The sequence below is a fragment of the Manacus vitellinus genome, unplaced genomic scaffold, assembly GCF_001715985.3.
Source record: "Manacus vitellinus isolate BGI_N305 unplaced genomic scaffold, ASM171598v3 scaffold_8_pilon, whole genome shotgun sequence".
In the NCBI taxonomy this organism is placed as follows: Eukaryota; Metazoa; Chordata; class Aves; order Passeriformes; family Pipridae; genus Manacus; species Manacus vitellinus.
In genome coordinates this window covers 2,640,442-2,667,450 of record NW_021940864.1, presented here as the reverse complement: position 1 = coordinate 2,667,450, position 27,009 = coordinate 2,640,442, and the positions used below count along the sequence as shown (strand labels likewise).

Here is a 27,009-nt window from a genome sequence, read left to right as displayed (position 1 = left end):
ACTGTGTCAGAAACCCTAGTAATAATATTTATCTTAGTGCCTATGTACAGCATGGGAAAATAGTGTTTGTATAGGCAAGTGCAAATCTATTACTTCCTTGTGAAATATTCCATTAGCAAACATATATTATTATTACTGCTGAGTAAAATTAAATACATGTTTATGCAAAGACAATGAAAGACTTTTTAGAAGAGGGTATGCAAATGATGTATTTGAGAGAGAATGACCAATAAAGCCTATTTATTACAACTTTCTTCCAAGACCTAAATAATCCTGAAGCGCAGTTTCCACAACTACAAAATGAAAGGTCAGCATTGCCTGTGTAGGGTCTGTTGACAGTTCTGTCCTCCTTATCTTCCTGAACAGTCAGAGTAAGTTTGGTAAGAGAAATAACATTGTTTGTGAACCATGTTTATTTATATCCTCACCTGCTGGACTTTGATCAGCATATTATACAGTGACTTTGGATTACAGACTGTTTGAAATAGCCTGAAAGACATTCTAGGCAACTGAAAATGCTACCAGCCCCGCTGCTCCCATTTTACACCTGGTAGTTAGTGAATTCTAGCAGCTCCCAGGGGAGGCTGAGGGCTGGTATTACTAAGGTTCATCTCTGGGTGTACAGGCAGTCAGGTACTGCAGGGGTGCCTTGTATGCTGGGGATAGTTGGGCCCAAAACTAAAGAGTTTTATGGACTTTGCTAAAACCTTTGTCCTCCTTGCCTTAGCAGTGACATGCAAGGGCTGGCATATGCAAGGGAGAGGGTAGTGGATGACAAGGAGGTGATGTGTCATGTTAGAGGAAACACTGACCAGCTTATAACAGTGTGTAAACTTCACACGCATTCAGGTGCCTGCCAAGTAGAGCATGGCTGTGCCAAATCTGAGTTAAAAAAGTACACAGAAGAAAGTTAAAAGGTTCTTTACAGGGCAACAGGCACATTTTCTGTTTTCAAACTTACATTATCTAAATATTCTTATCTTGTTAATGTTATCTTAAGTCTCTGCTGCACTGTATGTGTGCACATATAGCTACACATCAGTTTAATAACCAAATTTTCTGGTGACATCCCCACCAACTTGAAAGCATGAGAGCTGCCAATGATCACACTTGTATACTGGTTAACCCCCAGTGAAAAAGAATAATTTGTTTCTTATTTTTTTTTCCCTGTAGAGTTGTTAAAGCACATCCAATTTTCCTAACTGAAAAGCCATTGCAACCTTTCTCTGTATGCCACTTAAGCATAAAAAGGCAACAAAATTAATTAAAGTCTAGATTAGCATCCATTTTCCATCTGCCATGTGTGTAACAATTAAAGCCATCTTCTCATTCCTGTCGCTCCTGGTAGGCAAGAGAGAAAGCAGGAAGGGTTCTGTTACCTACAGCATGGTGAAGCAACCAAGCCTGGCAACAGGGAACGGATCCCCACTCAGAGTTAGACCTGTGGGGAGCAGCTGGTGCACTGCTGGAGCTGCCCTGGAAGAACAACTGGGACAAAGAAAATGGCAGAAGCTCAAAGGAAAGGTAATCAGTCCTGTGATGTTTTATGCAAGGCATGTCACAATATAAATGTTTTTCAGGGCTTGTGGTCACCAGGCTAAGAACATTAGCGGCCAATTGGGGTGGAGGCTTTAGGCAGATGGGAGCCTGCCTTAAGCAAACTGCTGAATGAGGAGGTGTAACCAGCCCAGGGGAGAGAGAGGGAAACGCTGCAACATGCAGCAATTACAGCTCAGCAGACATTACCTCTTCTGAAGGTGGTAATGAGCTCCCTGGAGTCCACCTCCTCTCCAGCTGTTTGTACAGGACACTCTTCTCCTTCTCGTCCCATCTCCCGCCTTACCTGTATGTAGCCATCCCTGTGTAAGTGTACAAAGATAAGCAGTCTTTGTACAGCTATTAAAAATGTGTATTTTGAGCTGACCTGGTATTACTGCCTCTTGACAAGGTTGCCTGACACTGTAGGTGCCTTAAGAGGGTTATGTCTTTGCTAAATGACAATTTTTTAGGCTGGTTTTTCCTACATGAGTACTGCTGCAAGCAAACTCTTGTGGTGAAGGGAAATATCAGACCAGATTAGCCACTTCTAAATGAGCTGTCATTTTTACAAGTGCTATGGAGAGAAGAGGAAGATTTTTGGGCAACTACAAATCTGTCAAAGCTCTAGTAAACTGCTTTCCTCCTTGCTTACTAAGTCAAATAAAGGCAGGTAGACTTTCTCTTTGCCACAAGAACTGCCTGTGGTCCTTCAGCAAAGGCATTTACAGAAGGGCTTTGAAGGCTTTTTCTGGAAAAACTGTGCTACCTCAAGGGTACAGGACTGGAGTTTGAGCAGGGAAGGCTGAAGTGGGGATAGGAAGCCAAGGCAAGCCCTGGTCAGGAATGGGCCAGAGGTGGGAACACCAAAGTGTTCCCTGGAGTGGAAGAGGCAGCACATGGCAATACCTTCAGACTAAGTTATTAGTGGAAAATGGCCCAGTGGAAAAAGGATAGTGTGAAAACCCGAAGTAGTTCTTCTGTGGGCATTTGAGGGTCTTTTGGAAAGCATCTATGAACACCAATATTAAAGAGGAGCACGTTGATTCCCTGAGTAGAAAAAGAAGTCCCCAAAGCATTCCAAAGCTGGAAACAGGGCTGGGCTGGGAGGAAGAAAGGAAGGATGGCAGATGATTTTCAAGAAGCTGATGAAAATAGGGTGGAAATGAGAGAGAAAGCAGTGGTATGCAAACAAAGGGACACTGTAGCAGCAAAGTACACAAACCAGAAGAAAAGATTTATGTAAGAAATGCTGAGGCATGTAAAATATAAGATGTGTTTTGTCTGTGGGTGATAGCGTGCAGGCAGCTGGATCTGGATACAAGAATAATGGTTTAGAACTGACTGGAAAGGTTAAAAGTACTGCAAGGCAAGAGGAGTTTTCAAAAAGACTTGATTTAGCTGATGAAACATGGGATTTCTCATTATTCTTTCACAATAATCACCACATGAAAGTTTCTCACCTACACTGTTTCTATTCTTTTGTGCCTTTACAGCACAAGGAAAAAGAGGCAAACAAACAAAGAAGAAAAATGCTTAGGTCAGTGCAAGGAAAAATCAAAAACCTGAAGCATTTTGGGCACAAGGACCACATGTAGTAAGGGCTGGGGGTCTCGCTGAGTGCTGCCAGGCAGTCAGTGCCCTTTCTGTCCCTGGGTAACCCCGTGTGTAAATGGGGGTCAAGTCTTGGGGTTTTTTTGCCATTTGTAATATTCCTGGTGCTGCCCGGGAGGAGTGACCCCTCCCTGTAGGACGGGCAAGAGAAGCTTTGTGCTTGCCGGAGGGGGCACGTGGAGTCTCTGGGCACCATTCCCGCTGTAAGCAGAGCAGGGCCTGTCAGCCACGGTCCCTGCCTGCTGGCGGTCTGACTGAGCGGGGTGACCGCCCTGCTCTGGGGCTGTGTTACAGCATTTGCCTTCTGGCAGCCTGTGAAGCAGCTCAGCACACTGAGCCCTGAGGACCTCCATGCTCCAAGTCCACGGGACACTCTCATCCTCAGTGGCACCTCGGCAGGGCTGCCAGGGGCTTATTGGTTGTCCAGCATTAGGCGGGACACCAGGAGGAATTTCTTCACAGAAAGGGTGAGCAGACACTGGAGCGGGCTGCCCGGGGAGGTGGTGGAGCCACCGTCCCTGGAGGTGTTTAAGGAGAGACCGGACGTGGCACTCAGTGCCACGGTCTAGTTGACGTGGTGGTGTTCGGTCATAGGTTGCACTTGATTATCTCCGAGATCCTTTCCAACCCTACTGAGTCTGTGATTCTGAGATTAAGGAAGCGGGCCGCTCCTGGCGCCTGCCCCCCCGGCCCAGCCGAGCCCCGCGGCCTCGCCGTTGCCATGGCGGGGGCGGGGGCGGGCCCTTCGCCTCTCGCGGCAACGCGGCGCGGGCACGCCGCACTTAGGGGCGGGCGAGCGTTACGCGCTGCGCGGAACCCCGCAGCGATTCGGGCGGGGCGGGGCGGGCGGGCGTGACCGCGGGCGCGGACCCCGCAGCGATTGGGCGCCGCCGCTGGCGGCGCGCGCGGCGCTGTTGGCGGGAAGAGGCGGTGCTTGCGGGAGCACCGGCGGCGGGGCGGCGGCAGCGCAAAAGATGGCGGTGGAGCGCCAGCGAGAGGGCCGTGGTGGCCGAGGGTCGGCGGGGCCGACGCGCGGCTTCGTGCGCGCCGTGCTCTCCCGCTGCCCCGAGACAGCCAGAAACCCACTGTGCGCTTCTTTCGAGCGCGAGACTAATACACGGTTGAACGGCGCCGAACGCGGCGCGGCGGCCCCGCGAGTCTTCGCACCGCGCCGTATCCGGCAGCTGGGGGGGCACCGGGTGGGTGCGGGGCGTGCGGGGAGCCCCGGGGCGCGACCGCCTCCCCCGGGCTGGCTGGGCGGCGGGACCCGGGTGGCCGGAGGGGAGCGGCGGGCATGGTGGTGCGCTTGCCCCTGGTAGCCCCAGGTAGCCCCTGGAAGCCCCGGTAGCCGGTGCAGCGGTGCCCCGTTCCCAAGGGCAAGGCCTGCGGGGTGTCACAGGGATCTGGTGGTGTCTTGGGCAATATGATTGCACGATATTTTCTGTACTAACTGAGGATGGGCCTCATAGCGTTCCATGGTGCAGGTGATGGGTAAATAATGGTTTATTATTTACCATTGAATAACGATGGCCTGCAGAAGTAAGTAACATTTTATTATGAATTGCAGAAGGCTTTCTCTGCCATCCACCCACTGATGCTTTTCATTTATCTCCTGGTGTATGACAGAGCTTGCAGATGTCGGATGTAAGAGCATCAAGATAAATTATCTTGTCAGAAGAGACAAACCTTAGTATTAGCCTTAATCTCGAGGAACACATGTTGCTAAATTATTGGCTTGTACTTTGCAAAATAAACCTCTTTGTAATGAATGAAGTTTTCTTGTGTGTGAGCAATGGCACTAAAACCAGAATGACATTCTCATGCTCTTCACTTTTTATTGTGATGAGCTCACATTTAAAAAAAAATAAACCAAAGAAACTCCAACCCTTCCCCAAAACCACTAAGCTTGATGTGTCTTTCAGACTAGAAACACATGCATCAGTATTATTTTTGTATTCCATTCGAAAGTGATAATTTTGTAGGTATAATCATGTGGCTGTGAGCTCAAGTTTTAAACCCTTTAAAGTGTTATCCACCATATCCAGTTTAAAGTCAGAATAAAACTAGACTTTTTACTTTCAGAATGATTTCAAAGCACACATGAACATCAGCTGCCCCCCTGCTAGTGTATTATGCTGTCTCAACTGAAAAAATAAGAAAAATTGTGGGGTTTTGGATAGTTCTGCACTGTGAAAGAAAACCTAATTATGTAGAATTAGGTTTTTTACCTGTTTCAAAAAAAAAGTCTTACTAGATGTTTGAGGAAAGAAGAGGAAAGAAAATGAAAAAATCCTGTGTAAAATAAAACCATAAGATCCTATGGGTATGGAAAGTCACTATTTAACATCTTAAGGAAGGGCCTCAAATGTGAGGAAGGCATGCTACTAAAAAGAGAGATGTGATATTCAGTATCTTTTGCTTGTACTTGGTATGTCATCCAGCTCTCATGTATCTGACACCAGTCTGAGTTAATTCCACTTCCCAATCTGGCAGAAAACTTAATGTACTCACCTGAAATCCCAATTTGTTCAATAGTGGAAGTGCCTAATTTTGTGAGTAGGCTGCTGCTGGAGGTGGGGTGGTAGAAGTTGTGTTTCTCCTCTGGGCAGCTGTGTGGAAATAAATTTGTTCAGCTGCATCATCTGCCTGGACACCTCAAGGAACAGAAACAAGAAGTTTTTAAATTAAGCGCTTCCTAAGTTAGATGTTCATGTAAACTCTGAATGGTTTAGGTTTTTTTGAGACTATATTGTTTTTACAGGATATATTGTGATAAAAGGGAAATGTCTTGCTATCTTCTGAGTGTGATTAGGGTGACAGTCTGTTCTGTCAACAGAAGCTGCTTATCCAGGAAAGAAAAGATGTTATCCAGAAGGAAAACCTGTAGCAGGCTTCTATCACTCATTAGATCAAAATGTGTAAACCAAGTCAAGAATATCATAATGAGAGGGGAAGGGTGAGGAGAACAGATCTCTTTGTATATATTACCATACAGATTTAGTGAAATTTGGAAATGAACACTGTTTTTATTTGGAGTTGGAGTATGCTTTCTTCATTAGTTTTAACCAGCTGATTGTTTTGGGGTTTTGTCATTTCATGGATTCTACGTGTTTGCTTGTTTGATATTAGAATAGTGGCTTTCCTGTAGGCTGTTCTTGGGGGTTTTGATTACAGAAAATAATTTTTATGAACAATTAATAAGTGTCTTCTTTTTTTTTTTTCTTTTAGGAACTCAGAAACTTGAGAGTGTTGTGCTTAGTAAAATGAACTTTGAATCTTTTGTGAGAGATCTGCTTCTGGTCCGTCATTACAGAGTTGAAGTTTACAAGAACAAAGCGGGGAGCAAATCTGTCAAAGAAAATGACTGGTATTTAGCTTACAAGGTATACTGTTCAACCTTTCTTTGTAACTATGAGATGAAAGAAAAAAAACCCCATTAATCTTTCCTAAGTTTCTCTGCTTGGAGTTTTGGGATTTTAACGGACCGACATGGGTGGTATGATGGTAAATCACTCATGTTTTTAATATGTTGGTTATATATCTGTTATATATCACTGTATTTTCTACTGATATAAGGCTGAAAGAGCTTGTTCTGTGTCTTTGCCATAGGTTGGGAAATAAAGGAAACACAAAGTACTTTGCTCTGTGTAGATGATACGTAAAATTTGAATAGTTAAAAAATAGAACAGCTATATATATTATATTAGTGGACTGTTCAGTACTTAGTTTTATGATTTGTTGTTCTTCTTAAAGACAAAAAAGAAAGTATGTGTATATACACACTCTTAAAAAAGTATTTTTCTTTTTCTAAATAGGGTTCTCCAGGAAATCTTGCCCAGTTTGAGGAAGTTCTCTTTGCCAACAATGACATGTCCACGGCCGTTGGGGTTGTGGGGGTTAAGCTGTCTACTGCTGATGGACAAAGAGTAGTAGGAGCGGGCTTTGTTGACACCACGCTGAGAAAATTGAGTGTTTGTGAGTTTCCAGATAACGATCAGTTCTCAAACCTTGAAGCTCTGCTGGTTCAACTGGGACCGAAGGAGTGTGTCCTACCAGGAGGAGACACTGCAGGAGAGATGGGAAAACTGCGACAAGTAAGAGAACCATGGTGGCTTACAGTCATACAAAACTTTGTCTAAAAGCCCATATTCTAATTTATTAGCTAGGCTCTATGGTTTGTGGGAAAATTAAGGACCAACATGTTAACTTGAGGAAGTTTTGATTTACGCAAATGAAATGTATCGTGTGTCTGTTGACTCACTTGATTTTGATCAGGAAAAGTTGTTCTAAAATCTTGTCTGTCATTCCTCTCTCTGCAGCCTAGCAGGAAATAAATATGTCTTCAGGGTTTGCTCCCATCTGTCCCCTGAATATTGAAGGTAATCGATAACTCTGTGTGTTTGTGAACAACAGGTCGTTCAGAGGGGAGGAATCCTGATTACAGACAGGAAGAAGGCGGATTTCACAACAAAGGATATTGTTCAGGATCTCAATCGCTTGTTAAAATCAAAAAAAGAAGAACAAAAGAATAGTGCAGCACTGCCAGAGATGGAAAAGCAGGTGAGCACAGAGTAATGTTTAATGTTCCTTTGTTTTTTAGAAGTGGAGTGGTATGTGCACCTGATGTGACCTGATCTCCTCTACACTCTTGCTGAAGTGTTTAGCAATTCTGCTCAGCCTGAGTCTGTGTCAAAGCTGGATACCAGGTGGTCCTGGAAAAAATTGAGAAAACCCTTCACTTATCTCTTTAAAGTAGTAAGCTCTGGTAAGCAAATAGACTGCATAAGAGGTGCCTCCTGTTCACAATCCATCTAGCCTAAGGACTGAAATACAATTTGCATGATAGGAAAATTGGTATTTGAAAACAAAGTGATGTTTATGATAATATTTTTGTGTTGTCTTGTGGCTTAAGTATGTGATTTAATGCCTGCATATTTGTTCTTAGCTGCAAACAAGAGGCAGTTTGTTGAGATAAACATGCTATAAAATGCCCTTCACTGCAGATGCTCACTGCAGGTGTAAGGTTTACAGTTATACTCCCTTAATGTGTCATTTCACAGCAGATTAAAATTTTTTCAAGTGTGTTGCAGCTGAACAAGTCAGTCATGCTGCTGCCTTTCTTTTGTAGTGGCACTAGAGTTTGTAATGCCATGCAGCAAGTCAGATCAGATCCTTGTTCTGGCTGAAAAGTAACCCTGAGACTATGCCCTGAGATGATCCATGATATCTCATTTATCTGCAGCAACTTGTTTGTGTTCCTGAGCTGGAAACATCCTGATAACAGCTTTGGAAAGCTGGCAAGGTGTGCACTTCACATTTTGTTTATCAGATTATGCAAATGTGGTCGTTGTTCTTGCACCTACCTAGAAAGACGCTGCAGTGCCATGGAACGACACTATGGAAATGAAGTCTTGTCAAACAGGATGAGTCTTTCATAGCCCTGCCAGAATTCACATGGCTCAAAGTCTTCCCCAGCTGTAATTTTCTAGGATCATTGATCAAATACTCTCAGATTCAGGAGTATTTCTAACTAGAATGTGGTGTGTTTTTTTAAAAAACTCCAGGTTGCTGTTTCGTCCTTGTCAGCCGTTATCAAGTTTTTAGAGTTGCTGTCAGACGAGTCTAATTTTGGACAGTTTGAACTGACTACTTTTGATCTCAGTCAGTATATGGTTCTAGATAATTCAGCTGTTCAAGCCCTCAACCTTTTTCAGGTAAGAAATACATACTTGAGTTAGTAACTGTTGTACAGTTCCTTAGCTGCTTGCTAACTAGCCTAAATGCCCAATTGCAACTCCCCAGATCCTGATTAATGGCAACTTGTGCATCTTAACTTCGTTTTCATTTACTCCTGCTCAGTGTGTGATTTAAACATTTAGCTACTGTTACCACCTTTTTTTGTTTTTGTTTCCTGTTAGTTTGTGTTAAATGTAGAAGTGAAGAACATCCAGGATGTACGAAGTGGCCACAGTGTACAGTGCAGTGGGAAAAGCCATAGCAGTACCTCATGTTTGTAGCTGCTGAGGTTAAGCAGTTGGGGGAATGCTGTGTCTTTCCTGGGGTTTAGTCAGAGAAGTTCACATCTCCAGTGGCAGGAGCAGATTTGGGGTGTGGGAGGGTAAGAGAGTTGTGTACTTTTGTGGTATGATAGGAAGTGCCAAAGCACAGTTGCTTTATACAGTAGTGCTGTTTGGGGAAGGGAACACAAGCTTGAATTAGATGGTTATAGAGGAACATGTAGCATATGGCAGGAACACTGCTGGTGGTGACAGGAAGGGAGGGCTGGCTGCAGGGCAATGAACAGGACAGTACTTGAGAACATTCTGAAAACACCTTGTCATGCTAACTGGATGATGTCAATTTTACTTTTTTACACACATTTTCTACAAATCCAAACAGATTACCAGGCTCTTTCATACCTCCCACCATGTCTGTTTTTCTGCTTTGCCCCTTTTTATAGTTGTAGGAAAATGTGATGTGTTGTATCAGCTTTTCTCTTTTGTTTCCACATTAGTAAGGCTTGGTTAGTGATCTTTGCTTGGACCTAATCCACTTGTGTTTCAGATTTATAGGAAGAAATCACAGATAATGGTCCCCTGTTTACCTTAGAGTAATTTCTAGATGAAAACAGGGCATATATTCAGCATCTGAGCTGGCTAACCCTGGAGAGAGAAGTTCTGAGTTTTATTTGGGTTTTGTTCTTTATTTCCTGGTGCTGTGCCACCGTCTAGGGAATGAAGCGAAAATCATATCTCTTCTCCATATTTGGGAAGGTGTTCCAGGAAGTTCTGTTTTAGCTGCATTCCTTTACAAGTCCTTGCAGGTGTTACACATTTTGTGACAGGAAATCCAGTGCCATGTCTATCTCTAGGAGCTTTGGAGCCAACGGTTTGCCATTTAGCAGGAAGCTGCCTGTGGGGAGGTTTTTGGACAGTTTGAGTTGCCCTGTGAGGTGTGTAGGTAAATATCTTATGGTGCAGCAGATGCAGTTGGTTATATGGAACTGTACCTTGCAAATGGAATGTGCTGAAATAGGTAATTTGTGTATAATGTCTGTACTCTGTGACACCGTCTTATGTTCAGAAATTTTTCATGTGCAGTACTGTTCAGAAAACTGAAAATGGGCACATCCACTTTAGATATTAGATACTCCAGGGGCTAAATGTGTCAGTATTCCTTCTCACTGTGTTCATTTCCTGTTGTCAGGCTTCTAGTTCTACATCCAAATTGTTCACAGGCATCCAGACCTGCTCCTGGTTGAATACTTGCCTGCTGTTTTAATTGCAGCTGTTCTTGTGTGGAGAGGGTTGAGATTTTAATTTCAAGTCAAGAGTTGAAACAACCTTGATCTTTTTCAATAATAAACAAAATTTTTCCTTCCTAGCTGTTTGTGCAAAAACCAAACAAAACCTCGAGAAAAATGCCCGAAACTCTGTCTTAGGTCCAGCTAATATTAAACCTAAACTATAGATAGTAAACTATAGCCTGAACAGAGCAAGTTTAGAAATGTTTTGTAGTACTCTGAAGATGATCTGGGGAAGCATGATAGTTGAATAGAAAAAAATCCACTGATCTGTTCCTAAGTAACAAGGTTGTGTGCCATTCATTGGGTGTCAATAAGCTTCACTAACTTTCTTTTTTTCTTTTCAGAGTTCTGTGGAAAATGGGAATACTACACAATCTCTAGTTGGTTTACTCAATAAATGCAGAACCCCTCAAGGACAAAGACTAGTTAATCAGTGGATCAAACAACCGCTTATGGACAAGAACAGAATTGAAGAAAGGTAACAGTATTATGTGTTTGATAGACTTACACAACTTAGTAACTATTTTATATAAGGCTCTTTCTTTTTAAGCACAAAATACTACAACCAAGGAATAATAGTGGTTGGAGGCTTTGGTGTGCTATCCTGTAATGCATCGTAGTCAGAGCAGAATATATTTTTCCTTGAGATGCAAAGTGACAGGTTACTGTTAGATTAAATGCTTTTTACAATTATGTATTTTAAAGTGGAGGTACAATATGTTTAGATGATCGAAATGATTCAAATGATTCTGTACCACAGGCTAAGGCAGTGTAGCAGCTGCTTCCTAACTGTTGTTAATACTGCAAGTGCTCAGTCTGTGTAATAATATTTTGATGTCACTTCAAGTTTACCACTTAAAAAAAGAAACAAAACAGCAAAACACCCAAACAATTAAGCAGTAGTAATATCTTCCTATTTCCAGAAAAGAACCTACTTTTGGTTTGGCAGTAGGTCACTCTTATCATATCTTGCCTAGATATTGTGAGCCCAAGTACAAGGGGTCTTTTTCTTTCTTGCTCTTTGATCCTGCTGTCACTGTGTGGCTGCCCTACCAGTAGATAGCAGTATCAGTTGATAAGAAGCCTTAGAGAATCTGGCAAATCTCAGTCCTTCAGAAAGGAAAACTGCAAAGGTTCTATTCCTACTGTGTATGTTTGTCTTGGTTATGTTCACCATGCAAGTACAAGATTTTTGAACTCCTGCTAAATATAGCTGCATTCTTATGATCTAAAACCAAACTTCATGCAACTCTAGTGATCAGCAGGTTAATGCATTGCAAAAAGTGTATTAAAATGTATCTTGACAAAGCAGAAGAGGCTGGAAGACTGGATTTAACTTTGATAGCTTCTCTAACACTCATATTTTAGATGAGGCATTGCAGGTATGTCTGTGTATGCTGTTGGGCTTTGGCACAGATCCCTACTACCGAAAAAGAAATTTTGGCTTGGACGTGCTGATATTTAAATAAACTGTGTAGTAGTTGTTGTGGTTTAAGTCCAGCTGGCAACTAAGCACAGCCACTTGCTCATTAACATCAGAATGATAGTTTTCTCTCTAGATTTCTGGAGACTGAGTTATTCTGCTTGTCTTCAGCAAGTTTTTCTATTTTTCCTAATTGTTTGCAGAATGAAGTGTAGTAACTTGATCAGAACCCACTTAGAAATGTTGTTAATGTGACACTGAAATATTTGTTCCCGGGTTTATTGAATGCTACATCTTACCTCCTGCATGTGTTACAAAAGCTTTTATTGTTCTTGACTAAGTACCCAGGATCTTCTGCATCTGTCAGTTTTGGATCCTAAGATCTGATCCAAGTTTAATTTTAACCAATTTTTTGTTGGTTTTAAGATTTTGAAAGTTATAGCTCCCATTTTGTAATTTTCTTATGTCAAAGTAAACGTTGGAAATTTTAACTTTTGTGTCAGACATGTTTGCTCATTACTGTGCATCAGAAGTCTTACAAGTTTGGAAGAGATACACTATTTTCTTTATAAAGCTGGGGTTGAGTTGTAGCAGAAAATGTAACTTGACCTGTTCTGTAGAGTTAAGATCATCTCCACGTTTTGTGCTGCGATTCTGTATGGCTAATGTTGACTGTGTTTAGGAAAAGCTATATTTAAAGGAGGAGGGGAGTAATTAAATGGAGTTCAGTTCTTAGTGAAGCTTGGAAAGGTCAGTGTATCCAAGTGTTACGAAGTTGAAAGAAGTCCATTGATAACCTCCTGTATGTTGTCCAGCCATAGAGTCATTTGAGCTGTGATTTGTTAAAGGTTGTTTGCTTTAACCTTTACTTATGGGCACTGAGATACCATAGTCATACTTTTTCATTTTATTCTGCTGCATAGCTAAACTTGTCTGAATGCATCTTGCTTTGAGGTACTACTTTGAGAAATTTAAATCTTTGGGATAAAAGCAATGTCATTTAGTCATAAGCTGTTTGTTTGCCATCTTCCCAAACTTCACGTTTTTCAAAGTGTGTAGGACTGTTCCTTTTTAAATTCAAAGGAAACAAGCATAAGAGAAGTTGTTAATGAGGCTGATGAGATGTATTGACAGATTGAAATATCTTCTGATAGATTTGCAGTTGCCAAGTTGTTTTCTAAAGGCTTTACAGTATATTGTGGCTGTTTTAAGGATTGCAAACCATAGTGGTGTTTTGAGAAGGAAATACCTGGAGTGCTCTTCCTTTATGTTAACTTTATAGTCAAGGGATGCTACTGATGATTTCTTGGCTTGAAGTGTGCCATGTTGAAGGACCCCATTTAACTCTAACCAGTGCAAAACTTCTCAAAATAAGCAGAACTGCCCAAGCTGGACTGATGTTTGGTGACAGTGTTTTGAAGGAAGCTTCTTGGTTTGGTTGTATAGGAGGTATTTTAACTTGCCAATTCTACACTACTGGGATTTTCTGAAAGTTTAACTTTTTAAAAGAAGTTAGGCTGTTGTATTCCTCCACTAAGACCTCCAGGTGGTGCAAGTCATCTTTTGGAGCTAAAGGAATCAACTTCTTTCTGTAGTTTGTAATCTGCAGTGTATTGTTAACCTCTATGGATAAGTGGAACACAGTGTTGCATCAGTAGTATGTATTAACCACTGATACAGTAACAACACAAATTAAAGTACATAGTGCACATGCTTCAGATAAAATGATATTTACTGGAACAACTCCTAATGAGAACTGAGAAAATTGGGGCTCCTGATACTTGCCTGTCTTGTAAGACTTGGGGTTCTGCCCTTGTCCACCTGGTTTTCCTTGATTAAGGAAATAATTATTAGTCATAAGTATACAAGATACAGCCCTATATCTTCCATGTGGTGTGTTCAGAAGGCAGGTACATGAAGTTCTTATTCCTTGTCTTGTAGTCAGCATATTTCTGAAATTAAAATGTAGTCACAGAGACAGGAAGTGCAAATACATGTATTAATTACATAACACAGTTGACTGTAATACAGCAAGCAGCTTCAGTATGTAGTGTTTATTCTTCAGATACTGGAAAGTCTGAGAAATGTGGCACAGTGTAAAAGAGTGCTTGTTCTGTTATGTCTTGAGGAGAGAGTTCATGCTGAATATAATTTTTTTTCTGTTTTTTGGAAAAACTCTGACATTTATACACAGCATAAATAAAAGATTGCAGCTCACCTTTTTAGTCCTTTATATATACTGTGGTTGAACCTCTTATATGCCTGTGTCCCATGGTAGAAGAGATGCAGGGGTCTCAGAGGAGTTAAAGGCTGTACTCAAACATCACTTGTTCTAATTCAAGCCTATTTTGAGCTTTTCTCCGGTGTTCCTAAATATCACGCTGCATGGGGGCCACATTGTGGAAATGGGTCCTGTCTCTAGCAGAGTCAGAAAGTAACATATTTGGGAAGCTTGAGGTGAATAAATAGCTAGCAGGGTAAAAATTCAAGTTTACAGGATGTTACCATGAATCAGTCTTGATTGATAATTAAAGTAACAGGTTGTTTAAAAACAAAAAAAGTTCCCCTAACTTGTTCCCTTGAGATGAGAAGAAGAAACATAACCAAAGGCCCTGGCTCTCTTGGAGGACTCAAGTCAGCCCCAGCACCTTCTGGGGTGGAATGTGATACTTGGATCTTTGCACAGGCTGGCAGAGTCGGCTGAGCTCTGGGAGGGGTCAGCAGTGCCCTGGCAGGAGTCAAGGGTGACCCTCCACTGGGCTCCACTGGTAAGAACAGCTCAAGGAACCTGATTGTTCACATCTGCTTGGAAGCTGTGAGGCTGCATCTGGAGTAGTGTATCCAGTGTAGGGCTTTGCAGGACAGGATAGACAAAAGGAACAGGTCCAGCAGAGAGCCACTGAGCAGGTCCGTGAGCTGCTGCACGTGCGGTGAGTGGGGAGAGGCTGAGGGAGCTGGGTTTGTAGTCTGGTGAGGAGAAGACTAAGGGGCAGCTCTAACTGCTTGTTTCAGCTGCTGAGAGAGTGGGAGTCAGAGAGAAGGCAAAGCCAGGTGCTTCTTGCAAAGGCACAGCAAAACCATGAGACAAAACAGACACCAACTTCACCAGAGGACTCTCCAAGCTGAATAGAAAGAAAAAAGTCTCCCCCATGAGGATGGTCAGTCTCTCTCAGAGAGATGGAGGTATCTCTGTTCTTGTTCAGTGTTCAATTGAAATTAGCCTTGTTTTGAGCAAGGGCTGGACCTATAGGCCTTGAGTTCAAGGGTAAATTGTTCTGCGATAGGTCTTCACTGCTTTTGTGTTCCTTTCTAACCTGCAGTTGTCCCTGCAAAGCATTGCAGACAGGCTTTGTTGCTTTTTTCATTGTGGTTAGCAGCTCTGGAAGGACCTTCAGTACTTTTCTGAGTACAGGTCAGTACTTCTCCACAGCCACAGACTGATTTCAGGCAGCTGAATTAGTATGTGGTGGCCTGTGTCCTCAGTAAGGGAGGGGAAAATGTGACCAGCTTGGAGGTTTGTCTAAATGACCTGATTCAAATGCATTTTAGATGCTCAGAGTGCTCCTAATGCCTTTAAAGAAGCTTCTGAAATACAGGTTGAATCTGAACCAATTGGAAGACAGAAGTATGATTTCTTATTGTCATGGAGATCGTGATGCAATAAATACTTCGCATAAAAGAAGTTGTCATTCCAGTGACATGAAAATGGTGTTGGCTTCCAATAAACCTCTAGAAATGTTAGAAAAATGTCACCTTTGTCATTCCAAAAGTTATCATTGCTAAGTTCCCTACAGAAATGTTTGGAGCTTGAAGCTCTCCGTGCTTCTCCTTTAACCCTCTCCCCTCCTTTCACCTGTGTTTACTATTTTCAGAACTACCAGTTTACCTGTGTTTTCATTTGGGTCTGCTTGTGAAACTGAGGTTGACATTGAGTGCTGTCTAGAGACATTAAACAAAAGCTCTACTAGTCAGGCACGTGTCACACAGGCCATGTCTCTAGGAAGGAACTTCCATTAAAATGCCAGGCACTTGAAACCTTTTAAAAAGCTTAGATTCTTGTGTTGCAAAAGACTTATTTTTAGTTTTCTTGTCTGACAAGCTGAAAAAAAGACTCCTTTCATGACACCTTCAGGTGTGGGAAAGACAAGGTTGGTGTTTGTATTCTGTACATTGACCAAATAATTTGTCTTCTAGGTCAGGGATCAGCAATCAGTGTTGCAAATCAGTAAATTACAGGTGGCATTCAGTGGTGCAGCACTGGAGCAGGTAGTCACAGTATCTTCTAGTCTCGCCCACTTCTTCCTGACAAGTCCTCACTTGGTGCAAAATGAATAGAAGGATTAAGCTTTTAGTCAATGTCTTTTGCATCTGAATTTTGAGGCTCAACAGAAATGAAAATTAAAATTTGATTGAAATGTCAAATTGGTTTTCGGACTTGTAAGACATAATCAAATTGCTATTTATTTAGGGAAATGTGAATCTGTAGCTGCCATACTGTTCTTTGTCCCTCAGCCTGCCATTAGAGGTGGATGGCATTTACTGCCATTGTTAACTTTTGCTTAGAATCTGTGTTTAAGTGTTCAGGACTGTATGAAAACTTTTACTATGTACAGGTGCAAAGCTCTCAGGTTGGTAACAGTGTCCTTGGTAGTCACTATTTTGAACATTGTATACAGGAATATGGTATATTCTCTGTGAAAGAACAGTGGACACATTATTGTTTCTGCTCTGTTTAATTTATATGCAAAAACAGTAGGAAGGTGGATCTTAGGACACTGCAGTGGAAGCTCTTGGCAAGATAATTTTGTCTTGACTTGCAATTTAATTTCATTTCTCATGTATGAATCTTGTAGAAGTCTTTAATGTTTTGTTGCCATACAGTTTTGAGTTTCTTCTGTACAGAATAAATGCAAATGAAGAAATATTTGGGTTTTTACAACTAAGAAATAGAACTTGTTCAGTACGCTCTTAGTCTGCACAAGATTAAAGAAATGCACAGGTTAGCAATTCAAAAGAGTATTAGTGTTGATGGAGTAGTGTAATAAACTTAACCTCTTAATTTTAATAGTGTATGGCAACTTGTAAGGAATAAAGCACAAAAAAATAATAATAGAAACACCTTTCCTCAGCTGTCTCTAGTCTTTGAAGAGCATGCAGTAATATAGTTTTATCACGGGATTCGAAAATGCCATATTTAATTAAAAGGGAAGACTGGCAGAAAACCTCTGCAGCTTTAGGCAGTAGACTGAGAAGCAGCCCCTGCTGCTTTTCATCCTGGGTTTCTCTGGAAGGTTTTGGGTGGAGCAGTTTCTCTATATGGAGCTTACAAATGTGCCCATGACTGTGTAGTACTTGATGGGTTCTTGCTCTGTTGTCTTCACTGTTCTTTGTTATCATATAAGAAATGGAGGTTTATTAATAATTCTTAAAAGATGAGCATTTGTTTTCTAGAAGCCTAAATACTGTGTTGATTGAATGACAATGTTCAAAAAAAGAAAAACTGGTTGTTCTTGTCTTTATTCAAATTAGGATCTTTTTGCCCTCACGTCCTTGACACTTGCTCACACCAGCTGTTCTGTATGTAGGTTTCTTTGGTCTTCAGTGGTCAAGATTTGGTGTGAAGGTTTTTTTATTTCTTTTTGACTCCTATGCACCGTGCAGCAGCCTGTGGTACCGAGCTGTTTTGTAGATGGCTGACTGTCTGTAAGCACTTCAAATCAAAAGGTGCAGTCATACACCCCTGAGTGTGGATTGTCACCAGTTCCCTTGTTATTGGCACTGGCACTGGCACTGGTGTTCCTGTAGCCGCCTCATTTATCTTTTGATGGGGAGTTTATCATTCTTAAATAATCAAGGATATCATGCTGTATAGCATCTAATCCAATAAAACCAGGCAGTTGCCAAAAGGGGCAATCTGTACCTCCTCCTTGCTTTTTTTTTGGTCTCATATCTCCAGATTAATTTGATTTGGCTTGTTCATGTGATGAAAACTAATCCATGAAAAAGTGAGGGAAGTTGTCATCTAAAATTAATCCTTTTGCTCCTCTGCAGCTGGTCCATGACCTGCTATCATCATAAACATGAGAAGATTAACATCTTCTTAAGTGCAGGTCAACTAATACCAAAAGCCTGTTGTTCAGATTTAATAATCTGACTTGTAAGTGTTTGCTTTCTCTTGGTATTTTGACTTTTTAGAGCCTATGCTAATTAATTTATGTTGTGAGTTGGATTACCAAGCTTGCTACAGGAGGATAGAATGGTTATCTGCCTATCTTTGGACTGGAAAAGTGTCTGAATCTGTGAAATAGAGCTGTGCACTGGCATTGCTTAATAAACCTGCTGCTTTCCTGACAGATTCACTCTGAAGATGCTATTCGACTATTTTTAGCTCCTACAGAAAGCAGACTATGAAAATTTTATGGAAAATAACATATGCATGGAAATAAATAAATAAAATCTTTGCTAACATTGGAAAGACAAAAACCATGTCTCTGACGAGTTTTTAGGTGATACTTGGAGAACCTTGGTTTATGAGTTATCCTCTTATCACTTCTGTCTGTGCAGTTCCTTGAGGGCAGGAGACTGTTTAGTCCAGCAGGATTGTGATGGGTTTTTGAAATTGGAAAGGATTTACTGTGTAAAACATCTTGTATTCAAAATTCAACTTTGCTGATGGATCTTCTGGTTTTTTTTTTCTTGTATAAACATGCATGTCTAAAGGTTGGTAACACTTTGGCATTCTGTGCAGTATTCCCCCTCTGTGTTGCTGAGAAACACAGCTCACAGCCTGTGAAGGGACAGATCTGTCCCAGTGTGAAGGGACAGATCTGTATTGGTACCATCAGGAGCACTGCCAGCCTTGCCCCATAAATGAAGGGAAAGTGATTCCTTTCTGCTTCTCTTACTTTTTGCTGTAGGGAATTTGTGTGCATGCCTCAAGAGTCCTGCAGTTCCTCACTTTGAGGTGTGTCCTGGATACAGGGGGCAAAGTGAAGCTCTGCTTGTTGTGTGATGCTGCTTTATTTGCATGTTCTTCAGCATGATGCCAGATACTCCTTTTCTTCAGAGTCTAAAAATACTGCTGTTGCAGCAGTCTGCTTCAGGAGCAAGGTCTTAATTGCATCAAGTGGTACCTTGCTGGCAAGAATTAGACCAAAGATTTTGTTTTTCTGCTGAAGAATTGTTTTCTTCTTTACCTTGCCTCACCTCCTGAGTTTAGCAAGTGTTTAAATGCTCATGCAAGAACAATGAATTATTGTTAACTTATTTCAGCATACATAAGTATCTTGGGAGGAAAAAAACCCCAGTGTTACATTGGAGTTCACTGGTTTTCCTGACAATCCTGTTTTATATTTTTAATCTGAGTTTATTAGCTTGCCTCACAGTCGATTCATACAGCTTCCAAAGCTTTGCTTGGTTGTCACAGAAAATAGTTACTTTGTGCCTGGTACCCCTGTGATAATCTCAGGGCTTTAATTTACTATCTCTAAGCTTTGACATAATACTCAAATGGTACATTCAAGAATTCATGTAGGGTGGGAAAAAGTCTGTTGCTTCTCTAATAAATATTAATTTTATGTTATATGAGTATAACTGTTGTAGAGGAGTGTGAACTCTTGATTATTTGGAAGAATGCATTTATTTGAGTTAAAAGTTTGTCTTTAAATGAACTATCCTGAGGTTAGAAGTATCTAGTATTGTTGGTTTGGGGACTAATTAGGAAAACTAGAAAAGGCAGGAGACTGATATTTGGATGTGGCTTTCTCTTATATTACTTAATCTTTCAGGTTAAACAGCAGGGAGCCTGATCTGTCCAGCTGCTTAGTAGCATGCTCTGTGTACCCAGAGCTCTGGAAAGTGTGTACAATTTGATTTCTGTGGCTTTCGTAGGGTCTAAAGCTGCTCTTCAAGGGCTCTGTATTGCAAGGGATTACTTCAAAAGAGCTGCAAGAGCAGTCATCATATTTATGGCTGCTTCAACTTATATTTAAGATTAAAACATGATAGTAGTGGCTTCAATTTGAAGAGATGCCCTGTTATAATGGAGTGAAGACCAATTTTTAATGCTTAATACGTCCTGAGGGCATCAGATGTGCCTTGAGATCCCTTGATTTAGTTAATTTAAAACTTGAGGGAGAAAGTAGGGCAGGTAGAAGAACAATGGGCAGCACTATTATCTCACACTTTTCATGGTGGCAGTACCAGTTTCTGCCATCTTAGAAGTGTTGGTGGAACTGTGGCTCGAGGGCATATTTTCTTAGACATCTTGAGACAACATCAGGATACAACTGGGCTTGTCCACAGCTGGCAGGGCCACCCCAGGGCAAGGTGGTTCAGGGGAGCCAGAGGTGGAAAGCAAACACAGCCACAGCAAATGAAGATGTGTGTTTAAGGAGGGAACTGCAACTGGGAACATCACCCTCAGTGTTAACCTGAGGTGTCCACAGTTCCCTTTTCCAGACTACCATCTTTTCTTCATCCATGCTCCGTGGCTTGCCTGTGTAAAGAGCAGGACAGCTTTCAAGCTCTACCACTGAGCCAGGTCTCTGTGACTGTTTTGTTCCTGCAGGGAAGAAGTTTTGAAACTGTTTGGGTTTAGAACTGTGAATCATTGCAAAATCTTTTTAGAAGCTAGGGAGGTCATCAGAGTACAGGGATTGCTATAATCTTACTGGGATGACAGCATTGTCTTTGGAAGAACACAGACATTACAGGTAAACTGTGACATGCATCACTGTGGGGCTCTTTGTTCCTGGTTTGCTGTTGCTGTTAATGTATTATACAATTTCTTTTCATTGTTAGGAGCCTGTAATTTCACATCCCTCACATAAAACAGTAATGCACTTTGAATTCTGCATGGAGGATGTATGTGCACTGTTGTACTTCACTGTCATCTTCAAAGTTTTGTTATGTAGGCAAGGTATATCTTTTAGTTTAGGGGTTTTTTTTGTTGTTTTTAGGTTGTAACAAGTTTTCAGGGAGGGAAGCTGTGAAGTGGTTGGATAACAAAGAGGCATTTATAGCATGTTAACTGAGGAAACAAAACCAACTTTTTGCTATCATACCAGGAAGAAACAATAACAGGTCACACAATTTGGGCAAGAGCAGGTGGGAAACAAGAACAACTTGAGCCATTTAGCATGGAGGGGAATAGCATGGATGTGCAGGCTGCTCTTTTGGCAGACAGAGTAGGGAGAAGTTTCCTTACTGGGGCACAAGCCTCTCTCCCCAGCCTGTTGGAATTGCCTGTGTTGTCTGCTTCTGAACTACAGGCACTTGTGCATACAAATTTGGGAGAGCTGAAAGAGATCTTGGGACACTCGCTCAGATGTCAGATTTTGGACCCTAATGATATTTTAGGGCCAAATTGGTACAATTTTATTAGAACAACAGGAAGATTTTGACCCCTTGTTTGGGATGTTCTGTCTCATATGTAAGAAGTGCTGGAGAGGTGTGTATACAGCTCAGCCAGAGAGCAACGTTCTCAAAAGCCTGGATTCAAGTCTTGTGTTGTCGAAGTGCTGGAAGAACTGGTGCCTGTGGTGAGCCCCCTGCAAGGCTGTTCCTGTGGCTTGGGTAAAAGTTACTACCAGCTGGACGCTCACTGCCAGAAACCAGGGCAACTTCTCTCTATGCAGTTTCCAGTGTGAGCTGAGTGGGGATTGAGCAGATCACTGATCCTAAGCCTATGGTGTATGAGTAAAATAAAATGGCTTTTGATGGTATTAGTCTCTCTAAAGCTGCTGGTTCCTCATTCCTCAGGTTTTGTGTTATTTCAAATTGTTTACAGAGATTGCTCCAGTTTCATAAAAAAAGTCTTTTGTGCCTAACTTAGCACTTCAAAAAGCACGTGTGAGTTGCCTAAATATTTTGCATTGTTACTTCTTTGTGCTCGTCTGAGAAACTTGGAATGTTATTTTTATAAATGCATGCAGCAGCTCTGACTGTATTGGGCAAAGTGACTCAGGATGGTCAGTGTGATTTTTATGCTGCTAAGATGTGAGCTGGACTAAAGTACTTCTCTGTATCAGGCTTCAGAGATCTGATTTAGGTTCCCGTGTGCCCATCTTAGGTGTCTGTCAATACTTCAAAGGCCTGTAAAACACACTGAGGTTCTCTGGCATGAAAAAGAGAGCTTTGCAAATTTAAGGTGATATCTACTGCTTACCTGAGGCAGTGAACTGGACTTTGACTGATTTTTGTGAGAGAGATGATTGTCTAGGGAATGACTGGGTCACCAGGAGAAGTTTATAAAGGGGGCTTAGGATAGTGCCTTGCTTTTTTCTGGCTGGAAAACACAAATGCTGTTATTAATCAACTACAGCAACTCGCTCTGGTATGGGCTTCCTCCAGGGTGTCAAAATCCCAAATGCTTTGTGTGGAAAAGAAAACCCAATTAGAACAGGTAGGATGGTGTTTTATATGTCTAGGTTAAGTATGTCCAGGGAGAATTTGCCTTGACTACATTGGATTAAGAAAAGATCTGGGTTTGAAAGAAACCCGAGGGAAAACAAAGTAGTGGTACATAAAGTGTTTTTCCACTTTCCTTTGTATAAAGAAAATATGAAATTAAACTGATAGAACTGTGCATATTCTGAAATTTGTGGTGAGATGAAAGGCTCAGTATATCTTAAAGCACTCCTTAATATGTTGCTTTTGTAAGTGGTGTTTCTCGATTAAAATTGGCTATAATCAAGTTGAACAGGAAAGTTGATCTTAATCTGCTGTCAAGAAACCCTTTAGCAGGCAGAGAATACACATATGCACTCTTCAGAAGATGCAGCTGTTACATAGGGGAGTTACAAACTTTAAAATCTTCTTAAAAGTCAGCTTCTCCTGTAAAAGAGTACATTCTTAATTTGATTTCAATGCTAATTTTTTTTCCTTGTGTCACGTGGAGTTTTTAGTTAGTACATTTTTTTCCCCATGAAAACATCTACGAGTATTTGGGATTTTAAGTCACTACCCCTGTAGTAGTAATTAAATATATATTACTCATTATTAAATATATATTACTGATTTTTTATGGATCCAAGTTTCATGAAATGATAAAAAAACCTCAGAGTCCTTTTTCTGAGCAGAGGTGCTTGAGGGAAGTGTTCTTCCTCCTGCATGCACAGAGAGGCATGGAACTACCCAGGGTTTTGCAGGATGGTGGTGGAGGAGAAGTTTACATCTTAGATGCTTTATAAATGAGTGTATTGTACAGCTTATTGATTTGTTAGATTTTCTTTTTTTGTGCTGGCTGATCCTGCTCAGGCATTAAAAATATTCTGTTCATTCAAACTGGTCTTTTATTTTCATATCTTAGTTTAGTTATTGTTTCTGCAAACTGACTTCTTTTCATCCTTCTATGAAATCTGTATACAAATCAGTCTTGATTAATGTTTCCCTATTAACTTAAACTTCTATATCTAGCTCTGTAAAAGTCTAGAAATATAATTAAGCCCTCCTGACAGTCTCTGTGTTGAGGCAGTATTGAGTGCAATAATCTTAAAATGGTGATGAAAAATGCTGCACAGCTGTAGCAAAAGAAGAAGGAATCTCTTCCAATGTCAAATGTGATGTCAACCTGGGTGGAACAGAAGCATTGTGTTGAGACTTGGGAAAGTGTGTGACATTTATTAGATTGAAAACAGATTTTTGTTGTCTTTTTTTTGGTGTAGTGCATTAGTCTTTTGTCAATAGTAGGTTCAAGAGATGACTCTTAGTAACAGTAAAACTGGGGAAAGATGAAATGCTTTCAGTTGGATTCCAGTATATCCAGCAGACCCTTGGAGATAGGTGAGGTTTTTTTCTCTCTCTGTCTCTCAGAGCACACTAAGCCTAATGTTACTTATTATTGCACAGAGTTCAAAGCTGATAAACAGCTGTGATTTTGCATAGCAGGAATGAAAGGTAGTTACAATTTCCAAGTTCAAGAAAAGCACTTGTGTTGATTTTCAATTGTATTAGTGGAACTTTTGTTTACTGTTTTTGTGGTTTAGTTTGCAAACTTAAATAACTGTCTTGAAACAAAGATTTCATTTATGTTCTAATGTGGTTTCACTACTTATAGTTTTTTCTGTTATCTTGACTGTGCTGCCTTAGATCTGTGGTGGAAAGTTTTGCCCTCTTTTCCTTTCCCTTTTGGTTGTGTGGCAGAAACAAGTTATCCAGTGTTGTCAGCTGTTGTTTGATTACACTTTCTTGGATTCTTTTGTTTCTTTTTGTGTTTTCTTTTTTTTTTTTTTCTCAGTTGAACTTTATATTAAAAACAAACTGTCATTTGATTTCATTGTTACTTATGAGCATTATTCATGGCTTATGGTTGCATTACCTTAATGTTACCCTTTCTGTTCAGCAACTTTGTATGTGTTCTTACCAACAAGAAATTGTTACGCAAAATGTGGTGTGAACACAAACCTGTCAGACATATCTTAGTGGTTGGCAACTGTAAGGGGGAAGATAGAACAGTGCTAGTAAGGTCATGAAATGTTAGTCTAATTATCATGGTTTTGGCAGAGGAAAATTGTTCATGCTGATCTGAGACTTCTTTGAACTTCTCATTGTTGTGGACAAAAGAGGAGGGGAAAAAAATAAATTAGAGCTTTTAAAATGCCTTTGACAAGTCCTTTTCCAAGAGGCTGTTGAACAAGCTGAGGGAGTCATGTGATGAAAGTGAAGGGTCTGTTTGTGCAAAAGGCACAAGCAAGAAAAAAAAGTCTAAATCCTGATAGAGATAAGCTCAAGAGTCCAGAAGATACTCTTTAATGATCATTATAGCAGCTGTTCTGACACTTTTATAGGTGACACAAGTAAGGACCAAACTTTTAATGAAGACCAAACCAGGCCAACTGATTGAAGGGAACAGGAATGGTTTGGATTTTAATGAGAAAACGTATAAACCAGTGTGTATAGAAAGAATGAACATATTCTGGTTGTGTCTTACAGAGGTTTACATGGATTCAGGAAGGGTGTTGGGCATCTCTGTGTCAGGTTGAAGGCAAGTCTCTGTGCAGTTGGGTTTTAAAGATAAGGTACAGTGGCATTATAGAAACTGTTGCTGCTGGTCTTTTCCCAGTGCAACATTTAGCAAGTTCCAAGAAATGATTCTATGTATATATATCCATACTCCAGTATTACTGCTTGTGTAAAGACCTCTTGGGAGAGAAGGTAAGCGCTCTGGCTTTAAGCATAAGCTGTCAGAGGGCAAGATAGGATCTAATGTTGATGGTGAACTTGAATTTTGCACATTCTTGCATGTGTGAGATTAGCCTTCAAAATCAGAAAAAAAAAAAAGTTTTTATACTGGAAAATTTAATGTTGAAATTGTGGAATAATCTGTAGTCTAAGCAGGTTGGATAAAACACCGAACTCTGGTTTCCTACTGCAGGCAAGAATAGTATTTTTCTAGATTAAAATTTGCTTTTTTAGTGGAAAAACACTCCTAATGTGTCTTACTTTCTTCCTAGTACTTTTTTTAAGTGATGAAAGGTTGTTTTAAACCAGAAATTTGTGGAGTTTTGCAGGTAATAGAACTTGAAGGTGTTTGCAACTAGTTCCTCTTTATGGATTGATGTGTGGTGGTATTGTGATAATTGAGAAGTGATAAATATGCTTACAAATCTTAAATATTACCTGAGAAGTGAGAGCATGTAACACCAGGATAGTACAGCCTCTTGTGTGTTTGCCATGACTGTCGCTGCTAAAGACCAAGGAAGGCAACAATAACACATGGGTCTGCTTTGTGGAGAAGTTTTCAGTGAATCCCATTTTGTTTTTCCCAAAGGAATTGTTTCCAGATTACATGACTAAAAATGACCAAGTTCCTTAGTTTCTGTGAGGAGGTACAAGTTGGCAAGATGGTTCCTTCTCTAATCCCTTGGGGACGTTAGGAAGACATCCGGTTAGTGGACTTATATTTAGGCTGTTAAGCAGTTGTATCGGGTGTCTTTGGTTTGGTTGGGGTTTTGTTTTGGTTTTGTTTTTGTTTTTTAATATTTAAAAGAAATCTGGTCTTTAGAAAACGTGTTTGATCACTGGTTGCTGCTGGTGCCTTAGAGAAGACAGTTTGTGATGTGAGTCGTAAGTCAGGTCTGCTTGGTAAAATGTAGGGATTTGTCATAAACACGGCAATGTATCTGCTGTGACAAGATCACATAATTCTTATTATTCCTCCAAACCTTCTTGACAGAAGCCTGAAAGCTAGAAATTGTGCTCAGAAACACCAACAAGGATTAGAATTGAAAATTACTTGGCTTTTATCATGTTTCTTTTACAAATCTTCTGCATTCTTGCAGTAGGTATCCCACGTATATTCTTGTCTACTTATCACAGGCTCTTTGTACATGCTGAAACTCGAATTTATCTTTTGGAAGGAAAGCACTATTATGTGTTAGTAATGTCGATCTCTGTATTTATTAAGGCAGTGGTTGAATGGGTAAATGTAGAGGTAGGATTCTTCTCTCATCTTTTTAATTGATTTTGTTTGGTATAATACAGAAGGTTCATGAAGTGCTGGGGGTAGAATACTTTCTGCAACAGAAGGACATCCTTTTTGAATTTTTTATATACAGATGTGTACCACTGCCTGTCCAGGGGGTCTCTGTCTCTTGTGTTGCCTTAGCCAAAACCTTGCTTTCTTGAGTGAGCCTTTGCTAATTACCTGAGGCAGTGTACCATGTTAACCCCTGTATACTGTTGCCAGCGACTGGCACTCTCTGCAGAACACTGCATAGTGTAATGTAGAGATTACTGCTTTCAAAATGACAAAAAAAATGTCATTTCCAATGCAGTTTGCAAGTGCAAATGTTACTGTAATTGAGACGAATGCATTTTTCTGCCAGTAAGCAAACCAGAAGGAATAATATGGTGAAAGCTGTCCTTTCTTTGCTTACATGTCTCTACATGAAATTAACTTCCCTGCTGAAGCCAAGATATTGATAGATGACATGTTAATGTGATTAACCAGTAATGAGTATAGTATATAATGTGTGGAGGTCTCTGAAGGAGGCAGAGCTCTTCCTTCCTATTCTGAAAGTATGACCGAAGAAGACTGGCCTCTCCAGAACAAACAATATCTGACTTCTTTGTTTAACTGCAAATGCAAAATATGTAGAGATGATGCAAAAAAACCAAAACAAGAAAT

The 27,009-nt window shown here is 40.8% G+C and overlaps 1 protein-coding gene across 1 annotated transcript in view; it reads left to right on the top strand.

Moving 5' to 3' along the window:
* Positions 1 to 4,318: 4,318 nt before the first annotated feature.
* Positions 4,319 to 27,009, top strand: part of MSH2 (mutS homolog 2) — a 46,453-nt gene continuing 23,762 nt past the window's right edge. Inside the window, exons 1-6 of the mRNA XM_025896381.2 lie at positions 4,319 to 4,349; positions 6,379 to 6,533; positions 6,966 to 7,244; positions 7,564 to 7,710; positions 8,715 to 8,864; positions 10,801 to 10,934. Coding sequence (XP_025752166.1) covers positions 6,414 to 6,533; positions 6,966 to 7,244; positions 7,564 to 7,710; positions 8,715 to 8,864; positions 10,801 to 10,934 — 830 coding nt within the window. The 5' untranslated portion in view covers positions 4,319 to 4,349; positions 6,379 to 6,413. The remainder of the gene's footprint in view (positions 4,350 to 6,378; positions 6,534 to 6,965; positions 7,245 to 7,563; positions 7,711 to 8,714; positions 8,865 to 10,800; positions 10,935 to 27,009) is intronic.